The sequence below is a fragment of the Apus apus genome, chromosome 2, assembly GCF_020740795.1.
Source record: "Apus apus isolate bApuApu2 chromosome 2, bApuApu2.pri.cur, whole genome shotgun sequence".
Classification (NCBI taxonomy): domain Eukaryota; kingdom Metazoa; phylum Chordata; class Aves; order Apodiformes; family Apodidae; genus Apus; species Apus apus.
In genome coordinates, this window is record NC_067283.1 from 47437133 (window position 1) to 47458091 (window position 20959).

Here is a 20959-nt window from a genome sequence, read left to right on the forward strand (position 1 = left end):
TCATTCATCTGGTCATAAATGTAATGAACTTGGTGGTGTGTGAGTAGATCACCTTTGCAAGGTACAACACCAAGATCAGTACTTATTCCATGGCTGAGACACTAATGGATGTCTTCATGCACTCGTCTTGTTGAAAGCTGATTTCATTCAAAGTGTAAACTGCCAGATGTGGAGATAGATACTGTTTGACTGAATGTGACCACTTCAGAGCTGGAACTGAACCAGCTGAGCAACATCTTGTGTACCTGCAGACCGGTTTTGTTCCAGCCCACCCTTTGAAGGGCAGGGGAGAGCTGTTCAATTATAATGGTGCAATTACAGTTTTTAGCAATATTATTAAAATTGAGCTGATAATCTCTTCTTAATACACTAAAGAGATGTTGGTTTTAGCTTGTATATATGCCATTGCTTCCTGTTTGATTTGAAGTGGAAGAATGTCTTAAAAGATGGTATTTTGCATCTTGTGTCTGAACATCTGTGCTCTGTACTATTGCAGTGTTCTCGTGGTAGTATTAAAGAAGCAGTCTGTTGTTAAAAAAAAAAAATAAAATTAAAAGGATTTTAATTTTTGTTAAGAAATACTTTACATGGTGATGGTGTTGTAAATTAGACTCACAGAACTGTTTAGAAAATGGGATTAAAAGAGACATCACTGAATGATGCCTTGGACAAAAATTCTACTGGCTTTGCTTTGTTGTACTAAGTGCCACATGTGAACCACAAGATAAAAGTCAATGTTCTGCCTCCTTAGCAAAAAGTCCTAATCTGCAAGCAATTATCTTCTAGCAGTAGGACTCTCCAAATATCTGTGGAAATTACTGCCCTTTTCACTGTTACAGGTGCTAAGTATCCTATTGATGTAATTCAACAGAATTTGTTGATGTGGTTTACGGTGAAAAGTGGAGAGGTAGGAGACATCTTCTTTGGAAAGAACATTGATTTTGTAGTATGCCTCTGTTTTCACTGTAGGGTACAAAAAATCTGTGAAGCCATATAGACATTAAATTCCTAAATTAATGTGCCTATGGTAATTACATAAATAACATCTGTAACATTGATTTGTTGAGGTTTACTGCAAGAATTCCTGCATCAATCTCCTAGGTGCCTGTTTCTTGAATTCTGTATTCTATCATCAAATTTGTTAAGTACTTTAAGAGAGTATATAGGGAGTAACTTTTTTGTTTCATTGAGCAGTATGTTTATTCCAACATATATTTGACTATACAGGACATTTTAAAGAACTAACTCATCAGGAAAAAAAAAAAACAAAACAGACAAGCAGACCCATGTGCAAGTAGTTGGACATCACCAGTGGCTTAGCTGTTAGCTCTTGTATTCAAGATAAATTCTCACAGAGTTACTCAGAGGATATATAGCCTCACCTTGGATTTGACCAGCTGAGGAGACGGTGCAGCTAGGCACTGCCACTACACCACCTATTGTGGCAATGTCTGAAGAAGCCTTTTACATGGTTGAAGGGCCAGCCACTCAGTTTTTGAGCATATATTTCATAGTGATCTACCCAAGTAGCATTGCAGCTGTAGCCAGAAGAGTTGTTGATCTGAGAAATGCAATTGGAATGGTCAGCTTTCTGCTATATTGGGCTGACCGTCATGGCTTTGGAATGGAGAGGAAGGGGATGGGTGGAAGAGATGCTCTGTAAACCTCCTTTTGAAATTGCAGTGCTGCAGAGACATATTACCAAGGCAAGAAGCAGAGTGTGATAGAGGGGAGTGTTTTGGTGGGACCTGGGTCCGAGTTCTAATCCCTGCAGAGTGTTGATACCTAGTGAAATTCAGGGGTACAAACCTGGCTATCTAAAGGATTATCTGTGGGTGATTTGTTCCATTTGTTCTGCACATAAATGTTTTTGTGAAACTGAACCTGAATGTGTCAACACCTAAACCAGTTTATGCTTATGCTACAATATGTTGTAAAATTGTGTTGCTGGATATATATTACATATGTTTTCACATTTCTCTTCTTTGTTCTTTTACTGCACACAACTTATTGCTCACCTTTCAGTGTTTTCGTTAGTGTAGAGAAGAAAAATTACAAGAAGCTTAAAATTAGTGAAATCAGACATGGTATTTGGTAAATATAAAGTGATGCTTTATCATCTATGTGCTTAATTGTCGGGGGAATAGAAAATAAATACAGCAAAGGTTACAAGAAATTGTCATAATGTTATTTCCTAGCTTGGTACTATAGGTACTTAAGTGGCCCACAATCTCTGTAAAGTTTGGCTGCTGCATCTTGGCATACAAAGAACCAACTGTGAGTCAAAGTACTGAAAAATAAGAACTTGTATCTGGAACTTTTCTTAAGAAAACAAGTTGTTAAGAAAAAAAATCAGTAAGAATTCTGTAAGCAGACAAAAAATGTATGCATTTTAAGGGGGGGGAGAAATCTGTCATCTCAAACATGATAAATTTTCCCCACTTCAAAGATTTGTATCATTGAATATGGCAATATTTTACCCTGAGTGGCAAAGACTGCTGTTCAGTGTTTGACAATCTCAGGAAATCTTTCCAGACCAACACGGTCTAAAATAAAAATAATAGACTGCATTATAAAAATGCACATGCAGTTTATTATTTTGATTTCTGACCATGCTTTGCATGCTTTTAAGTCCTCTATGGTAGTCTGTAGCAAATACATTATAGCTATTTAGAATCAGAAGCAATCAAATTTGTTCAGGTAGGTAAAATTGCAATCATACAGATTATGAACCAAATTGATTGTATAGCAGTTGCTTATGAAAGTAAAATTTATTCCCGTTCTGTATATTTGCACAAAAATGTTTTTTGTAAAGGGAAGTTTAATAGTGCCGTGTGCAAGTAACTTTAATAAAATTAAGTCCTTAGTGAATTAGTGCAGAGCAACTACAACACTCCAATCTCATACTACTCAATATAGGAAATTCCTTTAGATAAGGATGAAGGAAACATTTGTTAACTAGAAATACAGATATTACCATTGACAGGAACGCAAGCAAAACCAGTAAAACTGGTAACAGCGTAATATAAAATCCAGACTCACTCTTGTGGAATCATACTCGTGTCCAGTGGTCCTTACCTCCAAAAAAGTGATCAGCAAACCAGCCAGAATGAACCACAGGCACAGGTCATGAACAAAGTAAAGCCTCTGGAAAGTGATTAAATATTTTGATCTTTAGCCAGGGAAACAAGAGAATTATAATTCTTTAGGACTCTTTAAGACTTACTGGATGTTTTCAGAATTCTTATGTGCTTTAGCAGCAATTGTTAAATAATATCGCACTAACAATACTGGTTTTATTTGTTTTAGCATTATTTACCCAGTGTTAAAATGGGTAGTAATGTAGCTTTTCTATACCTTCAGCCCTCAAGGTAGTGTATCTAGACTCAAATACACATTGAGAGTGCAACAAGTTACAATTTTCTATTTAATCACTTTTTTTTTAGAAAATTTTCCATGTATTCTGAGGTGAGAATGGGTTTTAAAACTTTCCAGTGATTTACCTCAAATTCAGGACAGAACTTGTGCTTGCTCTGTGAAAACAAAAGGCTCAATCCATGGCTTGGTGGTCAGCATACCCGCTTCTGAATATGGAAAAGGTCTCATGTTGACTTTTTTTTACACTGCTGCATGTATGGTTTGTCTGCTTATGAAATTCTTACCAAGATCAATTCCAGATGCAAGTTTTTATTTTTCAGTTCTTTGCCTTACCAGCTGGCACTTTGTATGCATTTTCTGGATTCTTTATATGAGATGCTGACCACTTGCAAACGATTATATGATCAATTAAGTTTGGCCTTTTGAAATTGGAGTAGGTAGCTGTCATTCTCTATTTAATATGCTTAAGTGATGTTTTTGTTCACAAACAAATGCAAGAGTAAGCTTAAAACTGAATATTTTGGGCAGAGATGTTTCAGATGGAATTTCTTTTACAAATTTGAGAGGCTCTAAGAGCACAAGCAGAAAATTGCACACTAGTGCTCTTGTTTACTTTGTTAATGCAGAAGAGGAGATTTGGGAATCAAGTACATTTTTCTTTTTTGTAAAGGTGCTGAGTAAGATCTGTGAATTGGAAAAAGGAAACACTTTTTTAAATGTTTCTACTTGAACAATTGGGACTTGTTATAAATGGAATGTTTCATTATTACCTGGTTCAAATACAAACAACTCCGAGTAAGAACAGGCTTGTGACAAAGGATTAGTCATATGGGAACAAACAAAAATAAATAACAAGCATTTGAAGCAGAAGTAACAGCTAAAGGGGATGTAGCAAGGACTTACACAACTCTTGGAACTCTTTGGTTACCTTTTACTTTGCTTCAGTTTGGTTTTATTTGCTATTAAGTCTTTCAATAGGATGTTCTTTAACTGATCAAAACTTACTTCCATTTACAGCTTTATTTACATTGAAACTGGAGTCTTATTTAAACTCGATCTCTTGATTAACAAATTATCAAAGCCAAATATTAAGTATCAGTGATGTGCAGAAGTCATACTTCTTGTATGGAACTTTGAGGGGCAGAGAGGGAAATGTTGTTCATCATTTCCATGCTAAAAGTGCCATCAAGACATAAAGGTAGTTCAAAAGATGCTCTAACTCCCTAAAAAAAATAATAATTTTGTTAAATGCTGATGCTAGACAGTTTAATACCAAATGCTCATACTTTTATTTTTGTCTGTAACTCTGGAAGTATTTACAGAAGAGATGAGCTTTCTTATCTGTGTCATCCTGATGCAGACACAGGCATCAGGAAGAGAAGTCTTTTTTTCAGGGTCATCCTCCAGGCCAGTAGCAGAGCTACAGGTTGGATCAGGTCTATGAAAGCCTAGTCCAGCAGCTAGACAAAGTTTGCATAACTTTTATGGCTGTAGTGATCGTGGCTTACGGAGCACCCCTAGGCTACATGCCACCAGGACATCATGTTATTTTTCCACATCTCTACATGGCCACTGTGATCTCTGACCTTCCTCTGAGCTTATGTAGATATATGGAATGGAATGTCTCTGGCCAATTTTGCTGTCTGTCTAACTCAGCCTCCTATGGGGGGGTCATAGATCTCCCTGTAGTGTCTGAGCTGGCAGAGTAAAGACGTGACCTTGGAGTCCCAGCAGCTACAAAAACATTCCAGCTGTTATCAGTCCAAGTTGGAACACTTTGCTACTAGTTAAAAGAAAGCTTACTGAAGGAAAAAAAATTGGTAAAAGGAAAAATGGCTCCATCCTGGCTCAAACCAGGACAGTGCTCTAGGTAAGAGCATCTATAGCTGAAACTTTGATAAAAATTGTGCTAATGAAGCTACAGAGTCATATGACCTGCAACATGCAGGCTTCTAGGAAGAAAATCGTAGCTGTTCTTGCACTTACAATAATTTATTAAACTGGACAATCCATGGAGCTTCTAAAGTTAGAAATCTGGATCATCCCCTCCAAAAATATTCCAATTTTAGGAAGGTATGAAGGATGTTGTGGAGATTTTGATGTGCCTGAAGGATGAGTGTGGGAGTGCTGGGAGTCCTCTTAGGTTGTTACCACTTCATTTCTAAGAAAAACATTACTTGCCTTGTCCTTCTGTTTGAAAAGTAGTATTTGGTCTTTAATGAATATTGTCTTGGGAAATGAGAGAGATTATTTTAAAAAACTAAATAAACAAAACAGACAAAATGTCATAGCAAAGAAAGGTTTTTAAAGCTTTCTATTTTGGCTTCCTTTTTGGAAGCCCCACAGCAAAATTCCTAACCACTACTATAAAAGACTTAATGATGTCAAATATTAAGATTCTTATCTAATAACAGTTGTAACCGTTTTTCTGCTAAGAGTCTTGTGTCATGCTATTACGTGAATCAGGATAAGCAAAACAATGAAGTGATTGTTCAAAATTGTTAGATCAACAGCTATTTTGAGTGAAACAGAGCCAAGCAAGGATGCTGGAACTGATTGTAGCATATGTCAAACCTTTTGTGAAACATTAGATAAAATTTGTTTCATGGATTGAGCTTTCCTTGAACACTTATATATAGGAAGTTTGTGTTTGAGTCTTAACTTCTAAAAGGTTACAAAAATGCAACCTTTGAAGTTGCATTGCTTATCCATAATATCCAAGTAAATCTGAATCAACAATGCAAAAGGGATGCATTCAGGTGCCATCTTCTGTGTTTCATTTTCAGAGTAAAGTTATTAACTGCATAATGTAATTGCATCTATTACCTACATAACTCACCCTGCAAAAGAAACTACCATGTAATGAAGTTACTGTTTTCTGTATGTCTAATGGTAAATTAAACAGAACTGGCCCTTCTTGAATTTATCATTGGGCATTTTGTTTCAGACACTAAGAGAATTAGGTACTGAAACTGTTGAAGTCGTGTTATATATGGACATACTTTATGAATAAGTAAAATGTGTTTATTATTTTATAGAGTGAGTAATATGCTTGCAAGTAATGTATAGGCCATAAAAAGTTAGATGCTCTCCTCTAACAGTAAAATGAATCCAGCAGAGCTGTGTATTTGTAGAAAAAGCTGACTTGTGTTTCAACTGAAAATAGATGTTGGGCATCATGTAGACAGCCTCTTCTTTTGCAATTGCTAATACTTTTGTAAGGATTTTGTAGCAATAATCATCTTGGCAAAAGAAAGGTTTGCCTTGTAAGGAAATGGTTTTCCATTTGTTATTGAAAGACTTGCTGTGTAGATTGCTGAGGAAGGCGTCTTAGCCTGAGTAGTTTACAAGTGGAAATTGCAGGGATAAAAATTACTGGAAAGTTTTGGATTGTCTCACACAGCTTCTATTTAAGTGCTTTGCTTCACAAAGTAGCACGTTCCTAGTGAAAAGGGATTTGTTTTAATGATTGACCTAAAAGGTGAAGCATTAGATGAGTCAATAGATGTGTGCTTCATGTAGAAATTTGCCTTGTGTAACATGCTGCTGAAAACAAGCCTTACATAAATGAGCTAAAAGTTAGTTGTTTTTTAAATAGAAAATAGTCAGACTCCTCAAGCTTTTAATATGCACCACCATTGCATTTCCAAGACAAGATGTATTACAGGTCTTTTTTTAATAAGATATTACTGAGATTTACCAATGGAGCAGGTTCCTATCTACAAAGTTGGTGAAGGTCAGAACAGTACCACCACTTGCACTGTTAATTTAATCATATGGGTATAAATTTATGTGTGCAAAATTCTACTTTACTGATTATGGCTATACATTATTCTGCTTGCATGTGTGTTTTCTAACCTGCATGTTTTTATTATAGTGTTTGTATGTGCTGATGGGCTACAGTTATTGGTGACATGCTCATGCCTCAGTAGGTTGTTAAGTAAAATGGAGGAAGAAGGGAGGAGATAACATATAGATGTTATAAATAATTGTTATATATATGTATATAAAGGATTGTAATGCTGTTTGGTATTTATTGAATATTACATTTTATGAGAAAGACAATACTGTTTCTATGGTGGTTGTGAGACATTGTGAGTTTGTGTGTGTGTGTGTTCAAACATGATTAATAGTGAACTGAGAGTGGTTGATGCTCTTCTCCCATATCACTCATTAACAGGGTATGCTTTGTCATTCTTCCAGGAAATGCTGCTGAAAAGAGGAAAACCAAATCTGTAGAAGCTGTACTTTATCTCTGATACTTTTTCACGCTTGTAGGCTTTCCTTTTTCATTTTGCATTTACATTCATGGGGGTTTGATAGGCAAGGAATTGTACAAATCAATAATGAAGTCCCTTCCTTAAGCAAGTTCATAGTCTAAAATGGGGAAGACATGACAAATTTGTCATATGCTTGTTTCATAACAACTGGATGTTGTGATAAATTTGTAAGAATCTTTTGAGCAGATTATCTAGGTGATGTGCTGCCTTCAGTCAGCTTGCTCTCATTGCTATTGCTTTTCAATCTGATACAGTTTGTCACCATTCTTTGTGTACAAAACCATTATAAATTTAAAAGACATGAAAAATAGAAGTTCTGAAATAGAATTCCATTCTCAGATCAGTTAAAACTTCTGTGTTATTGCTGAAGCTTTTATAAATTATCAGGCAATTGTGTCATACTGGAAAGATACCAAATTTGGGGGATTGGGCCAGAAATTCCAGGAAGTCACAGTATGTGTGTGTGGTACTTACTGTATGTATTTTGTTATCCACTTCTTACCAATCCATATAGTATTGTGTCAGAATACTTAGAGTAATTGCCAGGCTGTTACTGCAGAAGCTTATTTCTTATGTGGTTGAATTAGGAAGGACCTTACAAAGGCAAGAGAGAAGCAGTTTGACTCTTGCACATTTTGATTTCTCGCTCTGTAGGTGGTGTGCTGCACAGTGTTGGGGTTTTAAAAAACAGCAATTTCTTTCTGTGGATCTACAGGGAGGGGAAAAATAATAGGAGCAACATCAGCTATTTCTGTGTTTGGAAAGATACAGGACAGTGTGTTTCTAGCACATGGAAATAATGAAGCTTGTATGGAAATGCATGGGAAGATGATTGAGGTTGTAGGTCATCGCTGCTTGTAGTTGATGGGACCATATAAACTGCCATGAAAATGCCTTAAAAAGGTTACTTAGGAGGTCTGTGGCCCTCTTATGCTGAGCTATGGTGAGTCTTGGGTATCAAGAAAACTCCAGAAGACTAGCAGACCATGAATCCTGACTGGAACACTTTTTATCTAGGCAAGGGAGAAGTGACCAGAAATCTCAGCCTTATTTTCAGTATGCAGTGGAAAAAACTTCACCATAGATTTGTTTGATAGAAAACTGAGAGAGGAATATAACTGACAACTGTTGTGGTTTTGTGGAAGGTGATTGGACAGTATTTTTCTTGGAGTTTAAAAGTACTTTGCTTTACCAACCAAAATTGCATATATATGCTCAGGCATTTGACTTTAAGATTTTACCCTTTTATTTAAAAAGTAGTACTATACCGTGTATCAGTGCATGTTAAAGGGGTTCAGGCTTGGTGGTAGTGTTGTGGCAATCAACAGGTAGACTAGATTTTTTAATTTCTTTTTTTTTAATAGAACTTTTTGGAAATCACTGCTTCAGAAGTCACTGAAGTTACAGACAACACAGAACTGTGATGGTAAACTACTGGGAAGACAAGGCATTCTCCCAAGGAAGTCCGAATAACATGATAAATTGGGGTGTGTTCAAACAAGGTTATTTTTACAGATAAATTTGATGTGAGTAGATACACAGGACTAAAGAATGTTACAGAAAGAGGTAATGCCTGAAGTGTGTAGTCTTAGAAGAGGATGTGAAGGTGAAATGGGTTAAGTTACTGAAAGTTTCTTTTCTGATGCTCTGTCAAAAAGGCAGTTACAGTGGCCTGAAATAGCTCTGAAAATGGGAATAGTGAAATCATACTTTGTGCACAGCTTTGTTGATACTAGTAAGGTTTTTTATGCTGCCCATGTTTCTGATGTTTACATTTGAAGAAACATATTGGGAGAACGAAGAATGTGCAGAGAAGATGCGATTTAAAGAATTGAGTAATAAGATTTTAAAAATAATAATTAAAGATTACATTATAAGTGGCTTTAAAACTCAATAGGAGAAAGTACTAACTGCTAAAGCGTTCTTTAATATGGTGAAGAAAAGTAGAAAAAAGCATAAAGCTGAAAGTCAGACATTTACTTCGGAAATAAGGCAAACACTTTAACAGAGTGATTAACCAGTGGAGCAAACTACCAAAGAATGTGGCGCTTTTCCATCTCTTGAAGACTTGCAAATCAAGAATAGGTAATTATCTGGAAGCTTTAGCCAAAGACAAGTTTACCTTTAAGGAGCTGAGGAGCCCTTTGTGCCTTTGGCATGGAGCTCATGCATGCTGCAGGTACTGGTACACAGGAAGATCTCCCAATGCCAAACTCATGAGGCATGTGTCCAGAGTGGATGTGCCTAGGAATGAGAAGTCTCGAAGAGCTCCGATAATCAATAATCAGATTATCCTTCTTGAGCTCAATAAAGGGTAACTATGGAAAACCTAATAGCCTGGGATACAGGAAATCAGAATAGATGATCTTAAACTTTACTGTGGATCTATTAATTTAATTTCCAGTTTCCCTGTACTGATCCATGCCAAAAACTTAAGTGGAAATTAATCCTGCTGCTGGCTGCATTAGCTTCCATCCATGTAGCTATGATTGTAGAGGACAGGAGTGCTACACAACCATCAGCTGCCCTACCTGGTAATTTTTTCCCTTTCCTAGAGTTGTAAATGCCTGCTGACATAGTCCTTTCCCCTAAGTGCCAGAAAATGTCACTGTCTGACGCTGACAGATGACTGACAATGTCAGTGTTGCCATCTCCATCTTTATCTGTTGGTTGAATTTAAAGTCTCTTAAAAACTTTAAAGTCTTTTAAAAACTTTGAATTACTTTAAACCTTAAATTCTTGTGTCTTTGTTGGCTAGTTTCCCTTACTTTTAAGAGTTTGTTAGTAGCTCTGTGGGACTGCAGGTAGAGAACCAAGTATATGTTAGTGGCCTGCATGTAAAACTGTACTATTGGAGATAAATAGAAAAATGTGGGGGAAATGTGGAAAAAATATTTTCAAGAATGCTGGCAAAATTACTCTTAGAATTATAAAAGAATTTACTGGATCTCTTGCCTATAACAGTATTTAACTGAATAGTAATACTTCTGATTTTGCTGGCTTTTAATGCATCCTTATAGTGTTATCTATTTCGATGGGGCCAGCTTGAGCTGCCTTGCAAGAAAGTTTCTTCTTTAGAACAAAAATAAAAGCCTAAAAGCATCATGAATGTTTCCACTTATTAAAATACTTATCCTTTTAACATAGAATGACCACTTCTAGTTTTTGTTTTTCAAAGAGGTTACTTCATCCTGAGTGGAGCAAAAATAAATACATCTGTTCTGCTTTTGGTTTTAATTTACTTTTGTAAATCATGCAGCAACATAAATCTCTTAATAGCAATAGACAAACATGAAGACACACTGCCAGACAACTCGGGAGTAGTGGGCATGTATAAAATATCCTTCTTCAGCATCTTACAGTTCCTTCTGTTACTTCATGTTTTAATAGAACTTGATACATCACTTCTAAAGCATGTCATGTTCTTCATTTAGGCAAGAGTATTGTGTCATGAAGTGATTTGTCACAACCCTTCCTTCGTTAGTTACTACAAATGTAGAAATCTGTCTTCTGTGCTTCAGCTTCTGTAAATCTCAGACAGCCCTCTGATTCCACTCATACACTGGTACTTTGAGGAAGCTTCTACGCCCCAAGGAGCTTTTGCAGCTCTCTAAGTGTAATCTCCACACTCTCACTTCTGTCATTTGCCTCATGTCAGGGGGAAAAGTGACCTGAGAAGAGGATTCTTGGTGAGTCATTGGTATAAATGCTGCTCTTAAGAGAGAGAATGCTTTCACTGCTCATCTGAACAGTCCAGCAGTCTTGCTGAGCACATTAGATGTGCACTTCATGTGTGAAACGCTGCTGTTTCTTGCAGTGGGCAGACCTCAGAATGGATGTTCAAATGACAAAATAGATGCTATTAATACAAATATTATCTGCAGAGTTTTATAAATAATTTCATAAGTTCTGAGTATGTTTGTCATGTTGTTTGTATGACTGACAGTTTTTTGAGAAAATGTCTTGCTGTACAGTGAAAAAGAGAAAGTGTTTTCATGTGTTAATTAAATATTGGAAAATTAACCTCTGGAGTGATCATAATAAATGTCCAGAAGACTGTTGTATACTTTCATTCACCTCCATTACATTTTTTTTACTCTTACCACAGCTAAAAATCATAGCCCTTAAGATGTAGGCATACATTTCAAGCTTTAAATTCAAGTTTCCACTTGGAAAATACCAATGAGAATTTTGCACTATTAAATTCAGGTTCTCTTACCAGTTGTTTGCTCCATAGTATTAACATCTCACCATCCGATGAAATTATTATTACTGTTCATTGTTTTGATGACTTGACCGAAAAAGTTCACTGGCAAGCAGGTTAACAGTTTATAAGTGAATTACAGTAGCATCTTTTAAATATTTCATATCTTTCATTCTCTAGAGTAGAAAATGCTTTTGAAATAGGATCTATGTTTCCAGCTTAAACAAATTATTTTTTTTCAGCCTTTGAACCAGTTTTGCTGCTGTTTGGAACTGGTATTTAGCAAAATTAATTTTGACAGTGAAAAATTCATTTCAGAAAACTATTAAGAGTTGGCAGCCTTGAGGAGTTGGTTCCGTGATCAGAATAGCCGTTCTAAATTTTGAATTGTAGGTGTTCCTTGTAGAGTGAATTAAAAAAAGGTAGTGACTGTTTATTTGTAATCACTGTGAAAATCTGGGTGATCATTCTTTGTGTTAGTACTTTGGCTCTTGAGCCCGGTTTTATCTGTGTGGTGTTTTCCATCTCTTCTTTTCACCAGCCTCCAAAATCTTAATCTGTACTTGTGTAAGTTATTTCTTTAATTGTAGCCCAATCAAAGCTATGTAAGCATTTTCTCTGAATTTTACAGAGGAAAAAAGAATTTCTCATTCATACATGTTTGGCTAGTGAGGAAGGGGAAACATGAAACAGATCTTCAGAAGAAGCACCTGCCGATTATAATATGTTGGTGTTGACTGTCTTTAGATGACAGCTAGGATATTATTCGTTAAGTGTCAGTAAGTAAAATAATTTGGTGAAACACTCATAGTGCATTTAACTTGCTTCTTGTGTAACTGGTGTCTTTCCACAGAACTACAGAACTGGGAATCCATGTATTAGTCTGAATTTATACTAAAACATTTAAATTGTTCTTTTCCTTTCTTCCTAGAATATTTTCTTTCTTGGACATAGTTACTTTGTGTCGATGTGCACAAGTTTCCAAGGTATGTATTTCTGTTGGGGTGTTTTGTTGTTCTTTGGCAAACTTGCAAATCATTGGCTGTCACAAAAAATAAATTAAAAAAAAAAAATCATACTCTCAGCCGCTTTGTTTATTAAAACAAATAATCAGCGATTCCAGTTTTGCATTCAGATGTGGAATTAGTTGCTATGTACTGGACTTCTTTTTAAAGCCTATGGAAAAGATATCCAGTAGTGTATGTTCTATATCTGGAGAAAGGATTAAGCCTGGTTTGGCATAATGGCATTTGGTTTTCATGAAACGTGGCTATATAACACTAGTTTTCAGACACATTTTCTGCTTAAAATTCCATATAGTTTGGTTAATGTGCACCATGTGTCTAAGGAATACATCCATCGTTTGCTTGCCAAGTACAAAAGGTGTTAAGTAGATGGACTGCTAGTAGGGGAAAAAGGCACGCAAGATAATAGAGCATGCTAAGTAAGCTTTTATGTTTGGTTTATCTTGGGTTTTTTTCTTGAGTTAAAACCAAAAATACTTTGTTCCTACATCAGATGGGTACAATAAAATGCATTCTAATACAACATGAATGAACCTGTGCATTTCTTCCTTCTTTCAATTAGGATTGGGTTTTGGTTTTGTTGTTGTTGGATTTCTTTGTTTGTTTGATTGAATGCATAATTAAGTATGCAGCCATTTGATTCCTACACCCTTATCACCCCAGCCTGCAACCTCAATAAGTTTTAAAAACTCATAGCAAGTTTTCTTAGAACCTTCAGCTAAAGTCTAGAATGCAGTAGAAGAAAACCAAGGTGGCTGAATAAGTTGTGTTTTTCTCTCAGAACTGTCAGTTGGATGCAGAATTCTTTTGTTTGTTTGTTTTTCTGAATATATTTGTGTTGCTCTGTCTTTTTGTTTGTTTGTTTTACTTCGAACAAATGTTGCTTCAGCAGTGAAGGAAAAAGTGTGAAACACATACGTGTAACTTAGCATGTGTAAAGGAAAGGCCTGATCTTAACAGTGGAAAGTCAGCAGTTTTCTGAAAGGTTTCTATTCCTCTCAGAATAGTAACTAGTGAGGTTGAGGAACTGTGGTTTTATTGGAAGGAATCTCATCTGCAGTTACTTTTCTCCATATAGATCTAGCAAAAGTAACTTATTAGACAAATATAAAAAAGCTCTTTCTAAAATGGAGGGATAATTTTTGCTGTGTCCATGTATGTACTTTACGTTTAATTTTTTGCTTTCCTGCATGTTTTATGGGTATAACTTAGCTTTTGAGGTGTAATCCATTTATGAGAGTTAAGATTAATTTCCACAAATTCTGTGGTTTTAACTAGTTTATATTGTATGACTACTAATATCTGCGATTTTATGTATGTATTTAATGCTACCTGAAATTATGTATTTTGTTATATTTGAATTTGTTACATTTGAATTGTTGGGAGGCAAATTAAGGGAGCAGGCAGTGGTGGTAATAAACTATATTTGTTTTCTGCAGGCATGGAATGTTTTAGCTCTGGATGGAAGCAACTGGCAAAGAATAGACCTCTTTAACTTTCAAACGGACATAGAGGTTAGTGTCTTTGGGTTTTTTCATTCATTCCTATGGTGATGTTTAAAAGCATATCACATTTTGAGTATCCCATAGACTGTGCTTGTGTTCACACATTTTAAAGACTTTAAGATAATAGCGTGAAGGAGCACAAGAAAAAAGAACTGTATTTCATTTTTACACCGGTTGAATATTTCAGTTTTGGTTGCCAGCTATGTATCAGATCATTTACATATAAGATATACATGCAAGGCTTTAGAAGTTCAAAGCTGCTCATTTCCAGAAAGTGAAGGTATACTTGGTGCCTCTGGACTGAACGAGATCCTCCAAACCACTTTCATAATCGAGAGGATAATTTTGTTGGTGGTCCCGAGTCTCTCTGTGAGGATGCCATCTAGTGCTGAAAGCTCTCTGAGCACTTGGCTGCAGGACTTTGAGATAGACACAATAAAATGCTGATGAGCTTTTCTTACCACTGTCTTGCCTAGATTGGATGTGGTTTGTGTCAGATTACCATTTTATGAGCATTTGTTTTATAAGGTTTGAACCTTGCCTGAAATGCAGCTAGATGTGTGTTAAAGTCCTTTTCAGCATACAATTAAAGGATTGGGGCAGTCTTGTCTTCCATAAGAGAAACATGTCTGCATTAATGCTATCATAGATGTGCACATCAAAATAAAATATGACATCTGAGAATTAAGACAAACATCCATGGGGAAATACAATTACTTAATTTAATCTGAACTGGTTTCTTATTTGTTGTTTGATACAAATTTAATTTAAAATACAACAATGAATTCACTTCTGGATTTTGTGTTTTGGCTTCTTAGTTGTATGAATAAAATCCAGATGGGTTTCATTTGTTATATTTTGCTAACCGTGGTTCAAACTGTTCCTAAAGCTTTACAGTAATACATAGGGTAATTTTTTTTCCCTGGTCTTTTTTAGTTTTATTGCCAACTCCTTTCCTATAGTGATGTTAAACACGAGGATCTTACAGAAGCAGCAGAAAGATATTTGGCATCTGCCTGTATCTAAATGTATATAAGAAGACTTGGAGCTTTAATGTCATCTTTTCAGTTGCCTTTAAAAGAGCTCGTGTTTCTCATTTGCTAAGAAGTAATAAAGAAAACCCCGCAGGCCTGTAGTCCTTCTGTTGGTTAAGTCTTTTCTGTGTCTGAAACCTTTCTGCTATTTAGAAACACAGTATTAGATTTTTCTGTTCTCAGTATGTTTGTCTTACGTTGTATCTAGTGATGTTGCCCTTTGAGATGCTATGCTTGGTAGTGTTGGATTCAGGAGAAGGAATTAATTAAGTTACGATCCTCTTTTGCTATAATAAGCTATTGTGGTTTAGAGCAATTCAGTTACTTTAGTATATTATATTTAAGTACATTTGTAATATAAACCCCTTAAATTTATTCATGAGTATGTTAAACTGGCAATTATTACATAAAGTAGTTTTGAATGAGAGACACTTTTCACATTTAGTGTATAAGAACTTGGGTTTTTTTTCCAGCTGGTTTGTATAACTATTTTTTTGCCTTTAGATTTAAGACAGGTAAAAGCATAATTGTCTTGGGCAACTTTTTGCTCAGTTGGACGTTGTACTGTTTGGTGGTGTTTCACATAGGACCAAGCAGTACTTGATCTGAGACTATCAAATGATGAAAAATAAGGTCTTGTTGTAAAATTTGCCATATGTAAAACCTCGTGGTAGAGAATAAAGGGGGAGGGGGGAGAGAAAATGTTTCTTTTCTATCACAAAGATGTGTGAAGATCATCTTGCAGTTAAATGTGCCTTAGGATTTCTTGATATGTGGAACCCAGGTAATTTGAAGAAGTTGTTTTTTGAGTGACACTGAATTACACAAGGAGCTAAATACACTTGGATGCACTTCAGTTGGTTTTTTTAATATGCTGTTTGTTTGGGATTTTTATGTGTTTAAGGAAATAAATGGATTTGGGAAAACTTTTTTTTCCTATTCTTGTTGAATAATGCATTAAGTTTGTCTTTTCTCTTAATATAAATTGAACTTGCATTATATGCTATTCATTAAAGACTTAATCTTTACAGTAAAGATATTTGGCCTCCACCAAGAAGTAGTTTTGACTTATCAGAAAGCTTTGAAAAATACATAATTTTGTTTGTATAATGATTTGTAGTTTGTTTGTTTTCATGTACATTCTTCTGAGAGTTAAGATAAACAGTATTACTTACTGATTAAGAAACAAACTCAGATTAAAAAATCTTTTCACATAGTGCTGCAAAATGTGAGAAACCTTTTATTGTTTCAGTGTCATTGTTACTTTCCTGTATGGGATTTGGGGGGAATTCCACTGAAATGTAATGTTTTAAGTATTCCTTCTTGAAAAAAGAGAGAGAGAGAAGAAAACAAAAGGTGCTGTTATATATTAGTCCTGTTTCTTAAATGATCAATGTTCGTTTATTTTACCTTACCTCCCTAAAATTGAGACAATGGGATGTCTAATCAGTTTTTGCAGTAGACACCAAAAAAAGAAAAAGGATAAAAGGAAAAGTATACTTTTATTATAGTTTAAATAACATGTTTCGATAATGCTACTTTGTGATTGAATATTAGAATTCCTGTGCCGTTCTGCTTACTCCTCATGTACAGCAAAACATGCTTTCAGGAAGTAAATAAAAAGCATTTGGTAGCAAATGTGAGGTCAAGTAGGAAGTTTCATTTGTACGCTGTGCTTCAGCTTTTGAGAAGTGACAAGGTGTAGAGTCTCTTAAGCTTCACAGTGTGAGAAGTTCTTTGGCATTCCCAAATTTTAGGCATAAACACTTAAATATATTTGACTTTGAATACTGGCACAGGTTGGTTCCGGCAAATCTTCTGGAGGCATCTGACATGGCTGGTCCCACCAAGGTATTCATCACTTTTCAGTTGCAGAGGGTAACCCATCCCTATAGCAGGGACTGTAAAACAGGAGTTATCAGAGGCTGTAGTTCAGAGTGATGTACTAGCCTAAGTCTTTTAGGACAAGTTAAGCTTACACACTGTAGTAGTATCTGTGATCCTTGAGGAATGGGTATGCCTCCTACTCTGCCTCTGGGGCAGTTCTTCAGGCTCTCTACACATCTGACAAAACTGGAAAATCATATTATCAGTCTAAAGATTGAATTGAGTAGCATGTCAACATGAGTGGAGATTCTCAACAGGTAAGTGATTTTTCTTGAAGTGTCGAAAGAGGTATCATTCTGGTGGGGTGTAGCTGGGCTGGTCTTCAGTCCTGCATTTTTAATTTGTTTAGAATGTTATGTCAGGATAACACTCAACAAAATCTTACTTTTGTTTGGTTTAAGGGTCGTGTTGTGGAAAATATATCGAAAAGGTGCGGTGGGTTCCTGAGGCAACTTAGTCTGAGAGGATGCCTTGGTGTTGGAGACTCCTCTTTAAAGTAAGTAAAGTCCTAGATTGAGACATCATTTATTGCCTAACGCCTGGACCAAAAGCAATTATTGTTATATTTGTTTGGATTTCTCAGTACTGACTAATGACCAAAATGGGATACTTAAGTAAGTTCTAAGTAACTTAATAATGACTAAATGAGATGTCAGTTTGAGTTCAAAAGCATAGCTACTGTTACTTTCTGGCAATGAGGTAAGGAATGAGAACCATGCTTTTCAGAAATGCCTTTTTCGTTCATTAGTATTAAGTTGATATCTTTCTATTTTCAAGCAGTTAAAATGTTTTCAAACCTATACTCTGGCATCCTACAATATTAGTTTCATTAAGATTAGTAGTCACTCAATTTATAGTTTATCTACTAGTCTGGACAAGAGGTGACCGTAGCGATGGGAGGAAGAATAAAGACTGATATGACTGAGTACCTGCAAAATCAGGAAAGTCCTGGGATTCTCTTCTTGCTCTAACAGAGGAACAGGCAGACAACAGGAACATCTTGAGAGTCTCTAACAGAGACAGTGCTGCCCCTTCTTTACGTGGTATATAAACTGGATTGTGCAATTTTTTCCCAGAAGACAGTTTTGATCCATATAAGCTTTTTCTTTATGCAAGCTGTTTAGCCAGATTCCTTTGTGGATATTTCTCTGAGTATTTAAACCCAAAGACTCTACCTCCAGCTGAAGAGTCTCTAAGCTACAAGTACTTCAGAGCTCAAAGAATATTTGGAGGAAGCCCTGGGGCATGGCTTTTTGTAGTTAGGCTTTCCTGAGCTGTCAGAGGAGACTTGGCTGGATGGTGTTCAGTCTGACGTAGTGTGGCCATTCTTAGGTGGAAAATAAAAATGCATAAAAAACATTTGTTAGGCAGTAGGCATTAAGTTAGGGTCTTGTGAACTTCAGCTCTTTCCTAAAATGTGTAAGTCTAATTCACTGATATTTGTCTCTAGAGTAAATTCATCCAGCAACCGTTTAAGCAATAGCTCGCTTTAGCAACCCAAATTGGCAGCCTGGCTTCAGCTCTGGAGATTTCCCAAGAGCTTTCCTTGCCTCTAGGACATCTCCCTAACTGATCCATCTCATGTCTCCACCTTCAAGCAGTCGTGCCTTCTCAAGGGAAAGTGTGTATTATTGCCATCTCCCAGATTACTGGCAATTGCTGTCAAAAAAGAGGTAGCCCCAACCAGAGTTAACTTTCTGCAGTGCTCCTTCAAGTTTCAGAGCATGCTGACAGTCCTGGTGTCCTCAGTAGGGAAGACAATAGCAGAAGTGGAGGAGAGAGGGAAGGCAGGCTCGGAGAGAGGGAAGGCAGGCTCTGAGAGAGGTAGCAGCTGCTGCAGGGAGGAGGTAGTGGGAAAGGCAATGAGAAGGGTATAGGAAGAAGGAGTCAGGGCAGTTAACAGTTTTCCCCCCAGTGACTCAGTTTTCACGTTTGGTTTTGGTTCCCAGCTGTGCTTTTCAGGACAATAAGGCTAAGGGACTGCAGTGTGGGTTGTGAACAGGCCCCAAAATTGTCAGTGGGTTCAGGTATTAGTGTTATGTGATATGAGGAGGGCTGAAGATACTTTAAAGTAGTTACATATTTAGTAAACAGATACTTAAAATAAGTACAGGCCTAGCAGAGACCGGCTACCAGAGTGTTACCAGTATTCATACTGATACTCATCCATAATAACTGGTGCAGAAGGTGGTGGCACTTAGAAATATATAGAAATTGACATTAATACATTCATTAATGAAATTTATGATAAATGCAAGAGCTATCAGACTTTCAAAGCATTAGCATGAGAAAGGTGGCATTAATTTTCAGATACTTGTTCTGAAAGCGTCTTTTCCTATTAGGCTTTTTGTGTTGAGATCCTTCAGTTTTGTGAATGATATTAATTCCTCTATTTATCCCTCTGCTATATCAACTCTTGTTTAAAAATAGCCAATTACCAAAGTAGGTATTGGCTCTGTAAGTACTGAGTGTTTGTGACAGCTCTGTCAAGAGATGCCTGATGCTTGAATCTCAAAGTTTGCTGTTCCTGCAAGGTATTCCATAGTGTAGTGTCTTTCCAAGTGATTTGAAGAGTGTCTCGATTGTAAATCTCCCTCCAGTGCATGAATTTTGGAATAGCTGTTTTGAGAATTCAAGTGGAAACTCTCACCAGAGTAACTGCTTGCTGGGTTTTTTTCCATTGTTTTCAATCCACACTGGAGAGCCAGGAAGTTGTTACCAGCTGAGTGTGTAGTTGGATCTGTTAACCACGGCAAGCCTCCAGACAAAACTGTTTTTGTGTGTTTCCTCCACCCCTGCCAATAAAATCCATGCAGTTGGAGGATACATGGGCATAAAAACAGTGTTCTGAAAAGCAATGCAGCTGTAAATATTACTCTGCAGAGATGAAAAGAAAGTTTATGTATTCCTTCTGGGTAATTAGTATAATTATACATACAGGCTGATAACAGTATGATAGCTTCATTTATGGTTAGAGTTCATACCCAGTAGTGCACACATTTGCATTCTGTGTTTTTAAATAATAAATAACTGATTTGCAACCCATTGGGCTTTCCACTGGTTATCTGGTAGGCTTAGGTCCCGCTTCTATATTGCACAGGATATGTTCCTTTTCATTTGATGTGAGCTCCTTGATAGGACATGTAAAGTCTTCAGTAATGCAATGTGCAAAAACTCTCCCCAGCAGCTTAATATTTAACTGTTGTGCTATTTAAACCTTTCTGCCTGTGCCCTTAATGGTTTTATTAAGGCATGTGAAGCAAGTTAGTTCTGGCTCATATATGACAGAAATAAACACCTTGCTTAAGTGGTATTTGAGAGAAGAACTACCCTTTGTTTCAAGAGTTACCTAAGACACAAACTTCCAGTAACAAAAGGAAAAAGCAGCCACTGAGACAGAAGCATTTGAGATGTACTTTGTAATTACTCTGTGGCTTGAAGATGAAGCTTTTTGACTGAGATTATAGGAGGAGGCAGGGGGCAGAGCGCACTCTAGTGACTGTATTACAACTTGTGACATGATATTAATTCAGCTGTTTGTTGCTGTTTTAGGACCTTTGCACAGAATTGTAGAAACATTGAACACTTAAATCTAAACGGGTGCACAAAAATCACTGACAGGTAAGTCAAAGAGGTTTTTTGTTTG

The 20959-nt window shown here is 36.4% G+C and overlaps 1 protein-coding gene across 1 annotated transcript in view; it reads left to right on the forward strand.

Moving 5' to 3' along the window:
* Positions 1–20959, forward strand: part of FBXL2 (F-box and leucine rich repeat protein 2) — a 51329-nt gene that overhangs the window by 14764 nt on the left and 15606 nt on the right. Inside the window, exons 3-6 of the mRNA XM_051611613.1 lie at positions 12794–12848; positions 14327–14401; positions 17715–17809; positions 20866–20934. Coding sequence (XP_051467573.1) covers positions 12794–12848; positions 14327–14401; positions 17715–17809; positions 20866–20934 — 294 coding nt within the window. The remainder of the gene's footprint in view (positions 1–12793; positions 12849–14326; positions 14402–17714; positions 17810–20865; positions 20935–20959) is intronic.